The sequence below is a fragment of the Palaemon carinicauda genome, chromosome 11 (genome assembly GCF_036898095.1).
Source record: "Palaemon carinicauda isolate YSFRI2023 chromosome 11, ASM3689809v2, whole genome shotgun sequence".
NCBI classification, from domain to species: domain Eukaryota; kingdom Metazoa; phylum Arthropoda; class Malacostraca; order Decapoda; family Palaemonidae; genus Palaemon; species Palaemon carinicauda.
Genome location: NC_090735.1, coordinates 115,476,105 through 115,491,104, shown reverse-complemented (window position 1 = coordinate 115,491,104; position 15,000 = coordinate 115,476,105). Strand labels below are relative to the sequence as shown.

General features: G+C 32.1%; 2 protein-coding genes across 2 annotated transcripts in view; one reads left to right on the top strand and one right to left on the bottom strand.

Annotated features, from left to right (window-relative positions):
• LOC137649439 (uncharacterized) overlaps positions 1-224 on the bottom strand; it is a 5,896-nt gene extending 5,672 nt beyond the window's left edge. Inside the window, exon 1 of the mRNA XM_068382424.1 lies at positions 214-224. Within this exon, the coding sequence (XP_068238525.1) occupies positions 214-224 (11 nt within the window). The remainder of the gene's footprint in view (positions 1-213) is intronic.
• The window catches only part of LOC137650134 (mucin-2-like), a 278,523-nt gene that overhangs the window by 52,096 nt on the left and 211,427 nt on the right, over positions 1-15,000 (top strand). The window contains exons 2-7 of the mRNA XM_068383280.1: positions 4,044-4,313; positions 5,293-5,445; positions 6,007-6,121; positions 6,970-7,100; positions 8,444-8,512; positions 8,655-8,816. Of these exons, the coding sequence (XP_068239381.1) occupies positions 4,068-4,313; positions 5,293-5,445; positions 6,007-6,121; positions 6,970-7,100; positions 8,444-8,512; positions 8,655-8,816 (876 nt within the window). The 5' untranslated portion in view covers positions 4,044-4,067. The remainder of the gene's footprint in view (positions 1-4,043; positions 4,314-5,292; positions 5,446-6,006; positions 6,122-6,969; positions 7,101-8,443; positions 8,513-8,654; positions 8,817-15,000) is intronic.

The window sequence follows — 15,000 nt, the reverse complement described above, 5'->3', positions numbered from 1 at the left end:
CCGCATGACTTTGATGGCTTAGATTCCCATTTATAGCTACCGTCCTCCATGAACCTTTTCTTGGCATACATTGTCGTTGGGTGTGTGACCTTTGCCAACCACAAGGCTTGGTTATTATAATTTTGCTCCTCTTAATTTCAATTATAATTATCTATGATTTTCACATTATCTTCATAATAATAAATAAATTCTTCAGATTTATTCTGTCTTTACCTAGCATCCATTTTTGTCTCTTGGAATGACTTCTCATCCTTTTTTTTTTTTTTTTTTTTTTTTTTACTATCTCTCATGCGGTTGTACGCGGAGCATAACACATGCTGCTTCCAGTATTTGTAAACTTCCCGTACGTTAGAGTTCGCTTATGTTAAAGAACCATCAGTCTAAACTATATAGATCATTCTGGAAAAAAAGTTCTTCCCACAAATATTTACGAAAAAGAACCCCTCACGCCTGTATATCTCTTAACAAGATTGCGCCTTTCTACGTCCTATCTAGGAGTTAGCTCAAAAATGTGTAGTCAGACGAAATGTTTCGAGAAGTACAGTAATTCATAGCGAGTTTGAGACTTGTGTGTAGAGACCTCATGCTCGAAGCATTTGAAACTTGACATAGCGAATGTCCGACTCTCAAAATATAGGATTTTATCAATAACCTTATAATTTTCCATTACGAAACGTGTGATCTTAAAATTTGACTGTTTTATATGTGGAATCTATGTAAAATTAGCTCGAACTCCCGTAATTACTGACAGTTATTTAATACTATGTAGCCTACTCTATATGTATACAGCACCTGCAAAATTACAGCGGGCTAATTTTCACAAAGTACCAATCAATCTATCTTTTTCATATAAAAATACACATTACCAACAAATGAGAGTATCACAGAAGTCAAACTTATCATAATAACCTCAAATTTCTCGGCTACTGCTACTGATGTTCATCGGATATTTTTAAGCAATTCACTTGACAGGTGATTGACGTTAGTACGTTAGCATTTCGTTAATACTCATTGGAAGAGCAATCAAAGGAAGAAAAAAGAATAGCCAATTATCACTGAATTACGTAAGAAGAATTTTGATGCAGTTAATTCACTTTGTTTGAAGTTAAGCGAACCAAAAAGCATTTTGGAAACAAATTTATTTTCGCCTTTGTTAATCCATTTTCTTTCAGGTATAGTTAACAAAGGCGAATTTTGTGAGACAATTCATTTAGTTATAACTGGTTTCAACAACACATTTTAAAGTATTCGTGTTATGTTTATTTTTCGACTTTCACGTTCAATTAGAATCATCTTTGTACGTTGACAACTTTGTTAATTTACGAGACAACATGACCGTCATTTCCTGATAGGTAAATGGCGCGATGCTCATTTAGTATTCATGGCGGTAACCCATGTGAGAGATTAGGGATATTTTGTAATCGGTAAATCAAAATTGGCATTTTGGTAAATCAAGAGGTTGATTTATTTATACTGATATATAAATAAACCTTTCAATACACACACACACATATATATATATAAATACATACATACATACATATATATATATATATATATATATATATATATATATATATTTATATACATACATATATATATATATATATATATATAAATATATATATATATATATATATATATATATATATATATATATATATATATATATATAATATATGGTTACATACATACATATATACATACACACACACACACACACACACACACACACATATATATATATATATATATATATATATATATATATATATATATATATATATATATATATATATATATATATATAGACGTATATATATATATATATATATATATATATATATATATATATATGTATGTATATATATATATATATATATATATATATATATATATATATATATATATATATATATTTATTTATTTATTTATATACAAGACTATTGTGACCATGGAACATTGGTTCCCAAACTTTTCACTACCAAGAACCCCTTTTATCTAAATATTTGCCCGGGACCCAAGGATATTGAAAGGTCTGTTAGCTCAACATGCTGCTTTAATAAACTAGCAACCAACTCCACTTATTAGAAAACTAGATTTATTTCAGCAGAAAGGCATATGTAAATAAAAAAATGGGAAAATATATAAAAGATATAAAGAAAAAATACAGAATAGATCAGAGCAAAAAGAAAAATACTTTAACTTCATATCATGAATAAGATGGGTGAAGCTGTTTTTCTGCTACTATGTTTTCAATTTCAGGTTCAATGGCAGACAATTTTTAGCGCAGATCAGGTTCCACGTTCATCCTATATCTGTATTTTGATTTTATTCAAATGTGCTGTGAGAAGTCTGTTCTCATAACTACGTAGTAGGAATTGGCATTAGATATTTCAGGGCCTTGATTGCCAGCTCAGGGTACTCCTTTTTGAAAAGTAACCAAAAGTCTGATAAATTGTAACGGCTGAAACGTGATCTTAGTGAAGTGTCACTTGAATGTTCAACAAGACTATTTTCTTCTTTTGCGTTATTCTTTCACATCCTTTACATTTACAGGAAAAGGATCCCTAGTCCACTTGTTATTACCATTTTGAGGAGTAAAATAAGCCCTAAAGCCAATCTATAAACCTTGAAAATGCTGAATAAAAACGCTTCATATTTCTTCAGAGATGTTTTCTTCAGAAATTCTAAGAAAGTCATAGTACTGGAACAGATTCTACCACACCACTCTGCAGACATTCAGACCACAATTCTATTTCCTTGATCATGGCTTCCACTTTATCTTCAACTTTGAAAATAGTTACGGATCTCCCTTCTAGGCTTAAATTTAGGTCATTCAAGGAAAAAATGAACTTGTTACAAAGGAATTCTTGTGTTCAATAACTTATTGGCAAAATGTAAATATTGTATTTTGTTATTTTAAATAAAAGTTAAAAAAAATATGTAAAGATGTGGCACAGAATTTCCAATAGCTTCAGTAGGATAATAGTAATACCAATCAGCAATTTTTTTATCAACTATTACCTTGCCTCTCTCTCTCTCTCTCTCTCTCTCTCTCTCTCTCTCTCTCTCTCTCTCTCTCTCTCTCTCTCTCTCTCTCTCTCTCTCAGCTAAGCGCTAGTCTTGCCAGGAGGATTAGTATTTTTCCTCCAAGTAACTTACCTAGGAGGATGAATATTTTTCCTCCAAGTAGCCTACCCAGAAAGATTGATATTTTTCTCCAAGTAGCTTACCTATGAGGATTAATATTATTCCTCCAAGTAACTTACCTAGGTGGATTAATATTTTTCCTCCAAGTAGCCAAACTAGGAGGATTAATATTTTCCTCCTAGTAGCCTACCCAGGAGAATTAATATTTTTCCTCCAAGTAGCCTACCCAGGAGGATTAATATTTTTCCTCCAAGTAACTTACCTAGGAGGATGAATATTTTTCCTCCAAGTAACTTACCTAGGAGGATGAATATTTTTCCTCCAAGTAACTTACCTAGGAGGATGAATATTCTTCCTCCAAGTAACTTACCTTGGAGGAGGAATATTTTTCCTCCAAGTAGCCTACCCAGGAGAATTAATATTTTTCCTCCAAGTAACTTACCTAGGAGGATGAATATTTTTCCTCCAAGTAGCCTACCCAGGAGGATTAATATTTTCCCTTCAATTAGCCTAACTAAGAGTATGAATATTTTTCCTCTAAGTAGCCTACCCAGGAGGATTAATATTTTTCCTTCAAGTAGCCTAACTAGGAGTATGAATATTTTTCCTCCAAGTAGCCTACCCAGGAGAATTAATATTTTTCCTCCAAGTAGCCTACCCAGAAAGATTAATATTTTCCTCCAAGTAGCTTACCTATGAGGATTAATATTATTCATCCAAGTAACTTACCTAGGAGGATGAATATTTTTCCTCCAAGTAGCCTAAATAGGAGGATTAATATTTTTCCTCCTAGTAGCCTACCCAGGAGGAGTAATATTTTTCCTCTAAGTAGCCTACCTCCTCCATCACCCGGCAAAACATATCACTGTCTAAACTCCTTATATTTGCAGAGCGTGCGGAGAAGTCGCCCTGCCATGGCTTTTCCACCATGTGCGCAGCTTTTCCTTTTGTGTCTGATGTTCATGGGATGCAAAGCCTCGAACACCAACAACGACCTGGAGGGCTTACAAGTCATCAACCAGAACGAGGATCTCGCCCAGAATGACCACCACGTTGCTAAGAGAGAGGTTGCTCAGTATAATGCCTCGCAAATCGTCAATCAGTATCTCGGAGAGTCTCTTTTGAACGGCCCTCCAGACAATAACCCTCAAATTGTTGAGGTAATTACATCAGGGGTCTGTTCTTACTACAGTAATAATTTGAATAAGCTATAGTTATATACAATTATTTCTATCTAAATTTAGAAATATACAGTAAGTACACACCCACACACACACACACACACACACACACACACACACATATATATATATATATATATATATATATATATATATATATATATATATATATATATATATATATATATATATATATATACACACATATAAATATGTATGTATGTATGTTTGCCTTTGTATGTTTGTGTGTGTATTTATAAATATGTATGTATGTGTATATATCTACTTATATACATAAATTTGAATATATTTGTATATACATATTTATAGATATGCAGGTATGCACAACATATTCCTATGTTTATGTATTTATAGGTGTGTATATATATATATATATATATATATATATATATATATATATATATATATATATATATATAGATATATATATATATATATATATATATATATATATATATATATATATATATATATACACGAATGTATATATAATGGTATTAGTTTATATATATATATATATATATATATATATATATATATATATATATATATATATATATATATGTATATATATATATATATATATATATATATATATATATATATATATATATATATATAAATATATGTGTGTGTGTATGTGTGTGTACATAATAAATGCGTATAACATGAAGGCATACATATTTACATAGATATATAAATGGCATTTATATATCTATGTACATTTGTAGGCCTACATGTTACGCGTAAAACACATTTTTATAATCTAATATTTCTATCTGTACAAACAATGTTTTTCTTTCTTCTTTCTAATCATCTGATAGCCAATATTAGGATAATCGTGGTTTACTTTACTATTATATAATTTAGTATCCTTTTACAGTTAGCCAATAGCCACACTATCGTTTGTCACATTTATTTCTCTTGACCGTCGCAGGAAACACCAGATCCGTGGTTGTTCCTCAACGTATTGGACGTGAACTCTTCTGCCCCTCGGGATATACAAGCTGCCCTTGATGATCCGGAAGGATTTGAAGCCCTTGTGGATACACTTCTGTTACAGGCTTTCACCGCAGATAAGATCTTACAGGTAAGTCAAACTTAGATCTAGTTGTTCTGCTCCCACCACAGACAGTCAAGGAATTGTTAGAGTTGAGTGTACTGTTCAGTAATTCATCTGATCTCAGATAAACCTTCTTTCATTGGTTTTGGTGTTTGGGCTTTGTGAGCAGATCTTTTTTGGTACTGTTTTCTTCTATTTTGTGTGCTGATACCCGTATTCTTTAGACCTTGCTGTTGGCATTTTTATAAGTAAATATAGCTTTAACCTGTCAATTGATTTCATTATAACACCCAAAAATTATGCCATTTCTAGGCTACTCAATAGATTTATGTTTGAGGAAGGATTGCGAGAGAGAGAAATCATAAACGTGTAACATCTGCGAATGGGTTTAAAATAAAAGGGGGACAGTGCTTCTGAACGAGAGGGAAACTGCAAGCCACTTTTACAGCTGCCTAAGACGATCGGCCCACTGCATCCTGTAGGGAGTAATCTCTAACAGGCCTTAAAAGTTTGAGATTGTGTATAACTTAGACAAATATTAATGTATTAGAGATATGTACATTAATATATTATTTATTATTTTTTCAGAACCTACTGACCTCCCTAATGGGTGGAAACATCACACAAGAAAAAGAATACATTCCCTTTTTTCTTGACAAGTCAGCACAACTCTCCACTTTTGATGGAAACTCCTTGCCTGAAGGTAAGGGTTAAGGAAAGGAAGTCTTTGGTCATGCACACACGAAAGAGATGTTACATATTAAAGTTTTAGATTAATCTATCACGTAGATGAAAATGCTTTAAGCTATATGAAGATTCTAACAATCATTCTTTAATATATGTGAATGATTACTGAATGATTCCATAGATTTTATTTTTGAAAATGTATTAGGTATATTTTTAAATACCCTACATAACTGGTGTATGTCCCGATTATGTCAATAAGAATTTTTTTTCTATTGAAAGAATGTAAGATTCTATACTAGTTTCCCCTTCAAAAATATATATCTATGATCATGACAGTTTGACTAATTCACAAATATACGTGAAAGAATATGTAGAATAATTACCAGACATTCCAGAAACATTTCATTTAAGTTTAGACTCTGAATTAGTCCCTGTCCGTAGTGATGTGGGTCATAACCATGATTATTATACTATGTCTAATACCAGTAGTCATAATTTGGAAACTTATGTCATCTGGTCACCACACCAACTGTACGTCCAAGAACGAAGCATACCTGGTTTCTGGTTCCACGATGCTCACACACCACAGACAGCTCAATAACACCGTGGGCATACATCCCTGGACGAAAGATGGGTAACTTTCCTCCAAGCATACAACTTGAGAGGATGCCAAACGCGGTTATCCAAAATCGTATATTTAGCAGTCGCAACTTACTCTAACAACACTTCCTTCTTACCTGAAAAATGTAGTGTAATTCCTTTACTTTCATTTGTGAACCCCTTCCTTTGTTGGGCGATCTAAATCCCTAATTCCCTAGCACAAAAAAAAAATTTCCCTTGACAGTTCTTCTTCCTCTGTTTCAGATACCACACAGAGCGTCGGATTACTGGTCGTAGGTCAGCCGTGTGTTTCTACAGAGGAACATGGCTACTTGCCTGCCTTGATGATCGCTCTGCCGGAAATCTCTTCTCCTATCGTTCAAGTTGATCAAAAGGTTTGTTTGTTGTTGTTGGCGTCATTCTGTTTCTGATGGTAGTTTGTTTGTTTTCATAAGTATTATTAAAGTTAATGTAATGCATTACTACTTGTTTAAATAATTACATTAAATCTTGAATTCTCCATGCGTACGCGCTCGTATATAAATACACAAAGTATGTATATATATATATATATATATATATATATATATATATATATATATATATATATATATATATATATATATATATATATATATATATATATATATATATATATATATATGGGGTTTAAGTGCAGGAGTGGTGGTAGCATATGCATCCAATGAGCAGAAGGAAGAAGTTAAGCTTTCTTCCTTCCCATCAAAGCATACGCCTGACATTGCATACGAGGCCATGAGCTACACTTGGTACACTGGGATGATTGAGAACAGCCATGACCCTAGCAAGAAGCATTATGTGTGGATCTACAACCACTTAAACAGAAACCAGTTGTACAGTATATTCTATCTTCGCACGCACGGGTCTCTTTCTTCATATCCAAGGCCAATATTGGCCTTGTTCATATCACACCAATCAACAGCCTTCCTGAAAGAAAGAAAAAAATTGTTTGATTAAATGTGCAATAGTCCATACATCTGTATTCGATGCGGCTGAAAACATAAGGGTCCTAAGGGAAGAGATTTTTAACAAGGGGGGGGGGGTGGAAAAGGTGGGGCTCTTTGGCCTGGCTCCCACCTGTCGCTTAGCTACAAATTACTTACTATAAAGACGATGCTTTGTATTTCATGTAGGAACCAATTGGCGGTTTTATAATTATTCAAAAGACAGCCCGATGTTATTTACATTACTAAAGCTATAAAATAACATTTGCTAGTATACTCTATTTGCTTAGACTGAAGTAGAAAGCACCTCTTACTTGAATAACTACACCAGGGAAATCCTTGAGTACTACCCTTTGGGTAACAAAATATAGTTTAATCTTCCCAAGTTTCTTACACCGATTGTTTCTTTGATCTACATATCCCATTACAAAGTTAAAAGCTACTTAAATTTGGTTTTGCTTACGGATAGATAATTAGAACTCGGAAATTATCATTGTCTGTTGAATGAATAGAATATTTGTGGTGTTCTAAATCTTAGGGAAACGGTTATCTATAAATCTCAGATCTTGGGTTATAGGTGATGTTATTAGATCAAGATGTCATCTCCACTTTCGAAGTATTTGTATTTCAATTTGTTTTTATAGATAGCATTAATTATTTAATCTCGTTTAATTACGAACAGGAATAATATTTTAACAGAAATTAGTAAATCATTTCGATTTTTTTATTGTTATGTTTTTATTTATTTTTTACAGATGCAAGCATTCTGTTCTTGTGAAAATGGTACATGCGAATGTGATAATTCCGGTAACGGCAACAAACAGGTAAGAAAAACAGTCATCCAACACACACAATACCAAAGTGACTGATTGCATTTTCAAGAGATATTTAATCATTATTTGACTTAAAATTTGATGCCATATAATACACTTACTTACAAGATATATTACTTGCCCTTGAAAACAGGAAGCCTTACTGGAAGAAGTGGGTGAATTATCGGATCCATTGAACCCGGAAGATTACAATCTGACCTCTCCTTCATATCTGTCTTTGCTGCTCGGTAGCAAGATTGACAAGCGAAGTGTGGTTGTGCAGGTGGACCAAGTTCTGTGTGTGACGGAAGAGGAGGTAAAAATTTTCACGAAATTTCTTCATCCTTTATCAATTTTTCCCCCTTTTACAATTGTTTCAGGCTACTTGGGAAGAGAGGCGATTTGTGCTTGGTTGAAGATTTCGGAGATTGCATCTTAGTCAACAAGGGATCTTACGCGGTATAATGTAGGCAGTCCTATTGTAGCGTTGCTTCGGCTTCGGTCCCTAGTTGCAAATTGCAATTACTACAGCAGCCTCGTACTTAACTTTTTTTCGCTTTTTTTTTTCTTGTCTTGCTGTACTTCATTGACTTAAGAAAATAAATAATGCTATATATTAATAATGTAGTAAGCCTCACTGGATATCATCTCAGAAACATTGCCGTGTAAAAGAAATATCTGGATAAATATTGTTTAGAAACTTGTGATTAAATGGAAGAAGAAGAGTTCGTTTGTAAACAAACACTGTGTATGTACGCTCTCTTGTCTTTGTGTTTTATCAAAGTATTTTAAGAAAATCTTCATCTCAAAACGTAGTGAGTAACTCATCAATATTTCATGAATCAAGTGACGTTACATTTTGGTGTTTTGTTGGCTGCTTTGTATTGTTTAAAACATATAGTTTAGGCCTTAAAGAACTTGGCCTTAAGGGAAACCTGCTCGGGTTAGAGCGACACTACCGCCATCTATTGAGAGTAAAATAAACTTTAGAAAATGGGATCTTCGGCTGCGCCATTGAGGAGGAGGGACTCCTGTGGATTACAGTTTGCTATATATCCAACTATGCAAGTAGTGAGTGATGCCTTTTTCAAAAGCATAAAGCTCTCGGTGGAGGAAATTATAGATGTTCAAACCGTGAGTAGCAATAGAATAATAGTTAAAGTGATACCTAGTGTATTTAACAACCTTATGGATAAATATGAAGATAAGGAATTCAATTTAGACAATTATGGAATGGTTTAAGTTAAGAATGTCTTGTTCATCAGTAACTTATGTGTCAATAAGAAATGCACCTTTCGAAATCCCAGATGAGGGTTTAACTTCCCTTTTATCAAGATATGGAAAAGTTGAGAATATAAGAAGAAACAGGCTTTCATATGGACCTTTCAAAGGGTTATTAACAGGAGTCTGGGCAACTACTATGCGGTTAAAGGAAAAATTCCCATCTTCCATCACAACCCATGGTTATACTGTTTCCTTTATATATAATGAACAACTACGTACATACTATAGATGGGGATCAAAAGAAGACATGGTAAAGGATTGTGGGTATGAGATGAGAAGAGAAGTCTCAAGTCAGGAAGAATACCCCGAAATCAACCCCGATAAGGGAAAATTGGGAAAAGGGTCATCAGAAAATGAAGGAAAAATGATACCAGTAAATACAGATATTGTACAGGGTGCTGAAAAAGGAAGCGACGAAGATCAAGTGATAAACTCCGCGATCATACAAGTTGTAGGTAGAAGAAAGTAAGAAAAAAACAAACGAGGAACGGCCTGTTAGTGAAGATGATGACACCGACTTGGGAAAATCTTACCAGGATCAAAGAATCATCAAGTCACGGGAAGTCGGAACTTGTCAAATGAAAACTTCAATGGTGAAAGTAATGGTTCACCATGTAATAGATGACGAAAATCAGGTTAATAAAATAAACTTAGGAAACGATGTAGAAAACTTAATGGGAAAGAGAATAAGGAAAATTATGCAAGTGTTAACGAGGATCAAAATACTCAAATGGAGGGAGAAATTTGCGAACAGCTAAATTGTAAGTGAGGAAACTGAAATCGTTTCATTGGAATTAAGTACAACTCAGGTTGTCCCCAATATTGGAAAGAAAAGAGAGACTTTGCTTACAAAAAAAGGATGACAGCAATGAATTACGAATCAAACGATAAAGGACAAAACTCTGGATACGGAAAATGATGAGACTTTAGGTATGACTGTTGTTATTCAGATGAAAGTGACTCCTCGGATGATCTGTTTACGAATCTCGTTCTAAGAAACCAAAACACTATTGAACATTATATATATATATATATATATATATATATATATATATATATATATATATATATATATATATATATATATATATATATATATATATATATATATATATATATAGAATAACTTGAGATTCATTTCGTCAATGTTGAATGTTGCCACAATTAATATAAATGGGTTAAATAATGTAAATAAGCAAATGATCTTAATTAATTTTATGTTCTTACATAAACTTGATATAATTTTTATTCAGGAGTAAAATATCAAAGTTAAATGTAAATTCGAATATTTAGAACAGTATTGTAAGATTCTGATAAATTACTCTCAAAATCTCAAAGGAGGCTTAGCTATACTTGTCAACATCAAATCTAATGTGGACGTTATGAATTCAGAAATTGATGAATATGGTTTTGTGATAAGTGCTATATGTAAGGTGTCAACTGTTAAGATTCAAATTTTGAATGTATATGCTCCTTCGGGTAATGATAAAAAACGAGAGAGAGAGAGAGAGAGAGAGAGAGAGAGAGAGAGAGAGAGAGAGAGAGAGAGAGAGAGAGAGAGAGAGAGAGAGAGAGAGCAATTGTTTAGTAGTGACATTTTATATATTTCTTAAGAAATAACATAAGCATTAGAATAATGGGAGGGGACTGGAATTGCATTACAAGCATGCGAGATTATTCGAATCCAGATAATGAACTGTTGTCAAAATCACTTTTGAATCTAAAGAATAGTTTGAAATTGAAAGATGCTTGGTTCATTTGATTTAAGGATGCCAGATAACTCATAATCAATCAATCATTTGAATCACCAAACGGAATATACATTTCTGAGAGAGATTTATGGTTCCAGACTAGACAGGTTTTATGTTAAAGATTTCCAAGATAATGTTTCTAACATCCAGACAATTCCTTTGAGTTGGACAGATCATTGTGATGTAAAATTATCGTTAGAATTATAAAATATTGTAACAATATGGAAAGGATATTGGAAATTGAATTGTAGTATACTTGATAATGATATAATTGCAAATAATTTTGGTGTATGTTGGAAATTTAATCAGAGCAAAAAATGTAACTCTGACTGTATAATTCATTTGTGGATATTTGCAAAACCTGAACTCAAACATTTCTTCATTGGGTGCTCAAAACAGGTGAATAAGGAAAAATACGGTTTGTTAAATTTGCTAAATTATCAATATAAACAAGAAATGGGAAAACCTACGTTAAATCCTTGTAATCTTGATATTATTAATAAAATGAAATCAAGAATGAATGATATTCAAAATGAAATATGTGAAGGAGTAAAGGTGAGATTAAATGTGGATAACCATTTGAAAGATGAACAAGTATCAGCTTATTTACTTGGAAAAGAGAAAGGTGCAAGGTCTTCTTTGAATAAAGTGAAAAGGAATGATAGAAGCGAAATAATAAACCCGAAAGCAATTATGAATTATGTGAGAGAACATTTCGAAAATTTATTCACGAAAGAAGAATGTGATTTAGATATGGAGAAGGAGTTTTTACAGCTCATACAGAAAGTTAACGGAGAAGAAGAAAATATAATATTAACGAAAACAGTCTGTGAAAAAGAAGTGTTAGGAAGTCTTAGACACCATTCGGAGTATATAAAAATAGGAAAAATCATAGAATAGACGGGCTGCCAATAGAGTTTTATAAAGTATTTTGGAATATTATTAAAGGAGATTTAATTGAAATGACTGGGTTTGTGTTTAGGAACAAAAATGTATTAAAGATAAATAAGGGAGTCATTTCCATCATACTCAAGGAAGGAGATTCAGATGTAATTGCAAACTGGAGACGATTAACAATTTTAAATGTTGATTTTAAGATAAAAAAAATTATAGCTAATAGGATTAAGCACTGTTTACCTTTGATATCACAGGAGCAGTGTTGTTGTGTTGAAAATAGATCAATTAACAATTTTTTTTTATTAGATATTTAATATTTTATGCAAATGAAAGCAGTACTGATGCAGCCTTGATGAACTTGAATTGGTCAAAGACATTTGATCGTGTCGATCATGAATTTCTGTTGAGAATACTACAAGGATTTGGTTTTGATGATGAAGTTATTAATTGGATAAAGATGTTATATGTAGATGCTGAAAGTGTGTTATGTATGAAAGGTAATATGTTTTACCCTTTTCTATCAATAAATCTCTCGGGCAAGGGTGTCCTTTGTCTATGATGTTAGTCATTATATATCAGAAGTATTTTTATAGAATGATCAAGAAACGGTTGTTCAGTTATGCTTTAAGGTTGCCTAATGAACTTCAGATATTATTACTATGCTATGTAGACTACTCGGTTATAGTTATTACTTGTGATAAGGCATTAGAGGAATGTTTAAATGTTATCAAAGAATATGAGAAAGCTTCGGGTGCAGTTCTTAATAGAGGCAAAACTTTATTATAGTCCTTGGTAACTGAAAAGAGAGAGAAGTATGGCCTGATCATAGTTTACAAATTTTGAACGGCTATTGTAAAATTTTAGTTATATATCATAGCTATATTTATCAACAAGGTCTAGATATCATTATTATTATTACTAGCACAATCCTAGTTGGAAAAGCAAGATGCTATAAGCCCTAGGTCTCCAATAGGGAAAAATAGCCCAGTGAGGAAAGGAAATAAGAACATAAATAATTGATGAGAATAAATTAACAATAAATCAATCTAAAAACAGTAACAACGTCAAAACAGATATGTCCTATATAAACTATTAACTATGAATTGGAAATAAAAAAAACTTAGAAAGTAGCATAAACAAAATCATTAGTATCTTTCATAACAAGAAGTTAACCATGTTTTAAAGAGCAATTATAGTAAACTGTAAAATTTGAGCAAATGTATGGTATACAGCACATGTTTCCCCAATTCCAGTGGAATATGTTAAAAGTATTCAGAAAAATATTTTCAAATATCTTTGGACTAGCAACTGTGAACCTATTGCAAGGAAAACCTAGTTTTTGTTAAAATTAAAAGGTGGTTGTGGGATTACTGATATTCAGTGTAAAACAAAATCAGTCATGTTTAGCACTTTTCTGAAAAGTTTGAAAAATAAGTGCTTTGGTTATCAATTGATTATTTATTACTGTAAACTCAGAGCGCCCTTCCTATTAGAAAATGAATGTCACTCTCAGGACAGTACTATTTTTTACACCTAGTTTTTATGAATGGATGATAAACATTTTACGAAGTGCTTATAAGATGACCTCGTATCCGGAAATTAAAACAATGAAAAATGATGAATATGTTCCAAATATTGAAAACCTGTACCCTTTATTCAACTGGAAATTAATTTGGAGGCATGTAAATAATATGTATATAGAAAATAATAATAGGGAAAGTTTATTTAAGTATGTACACGAAGTATTCAGTACAAATGATAGATTAGCTATGATGAAAATAAAAGATGTAAAAGACTGTTATTGTGGGTGCTTAGAAACTAATATGCATTTGGTATATTTCTGTTAGCTAAAGATTATTGTTTTGGTTTTTGAACGGGATATGGATGGGGAAATACTTAGGATTTTCAAGTACTGACCCGCAATTACTTAAATATATTAAAAGCAGAAAGATAAATACGTTTAATGTAAATAAAATAGGATTTAAAACTTCCATTAAAAATAAGTAGTCACGACTGGATATATTTTTTATTCAAAAAACATATTTAGATAAATAGTAAAAGTGTCAATTGTAAATACAGTAAATGTAAAATAAAATACAAAAAATATGCAAATATACTATGATGTATATATTATAAACTGTAAGATTTTAAATGCATATTTCATAATAAAAGATAGAAAAAAAAATCAGAGGAGCAAAATTAATAAGCCATGTTGCACCTCGAGAATGGATTGCTTATTAAAGCGAGAATAATTTTCAAGATATATGCAACGGCTCATCGAGTTACCAGAACTTAACCTCCAAAATATGTAAGAGATTTTTCCTTGAGTAAATAAAGTAAAATTACTGATTGTTTCAAGTTATTGGCTCTGGATTCTTGAGCTTTCAAATATGCGTCTCCAAGATTGTATAACAAACTCCCACTAGACATCCGAAGGACTTGAGACATTAAGGCTTTCAAGGACTAGGATATAGGACTTAAAATACTTAAAATGGGTGTATATGACAAGTTAACTATGTTGGTCTTAACGGAAACGGTGCAACTGTGGCGTTTGGCTCCTCGGCTTTG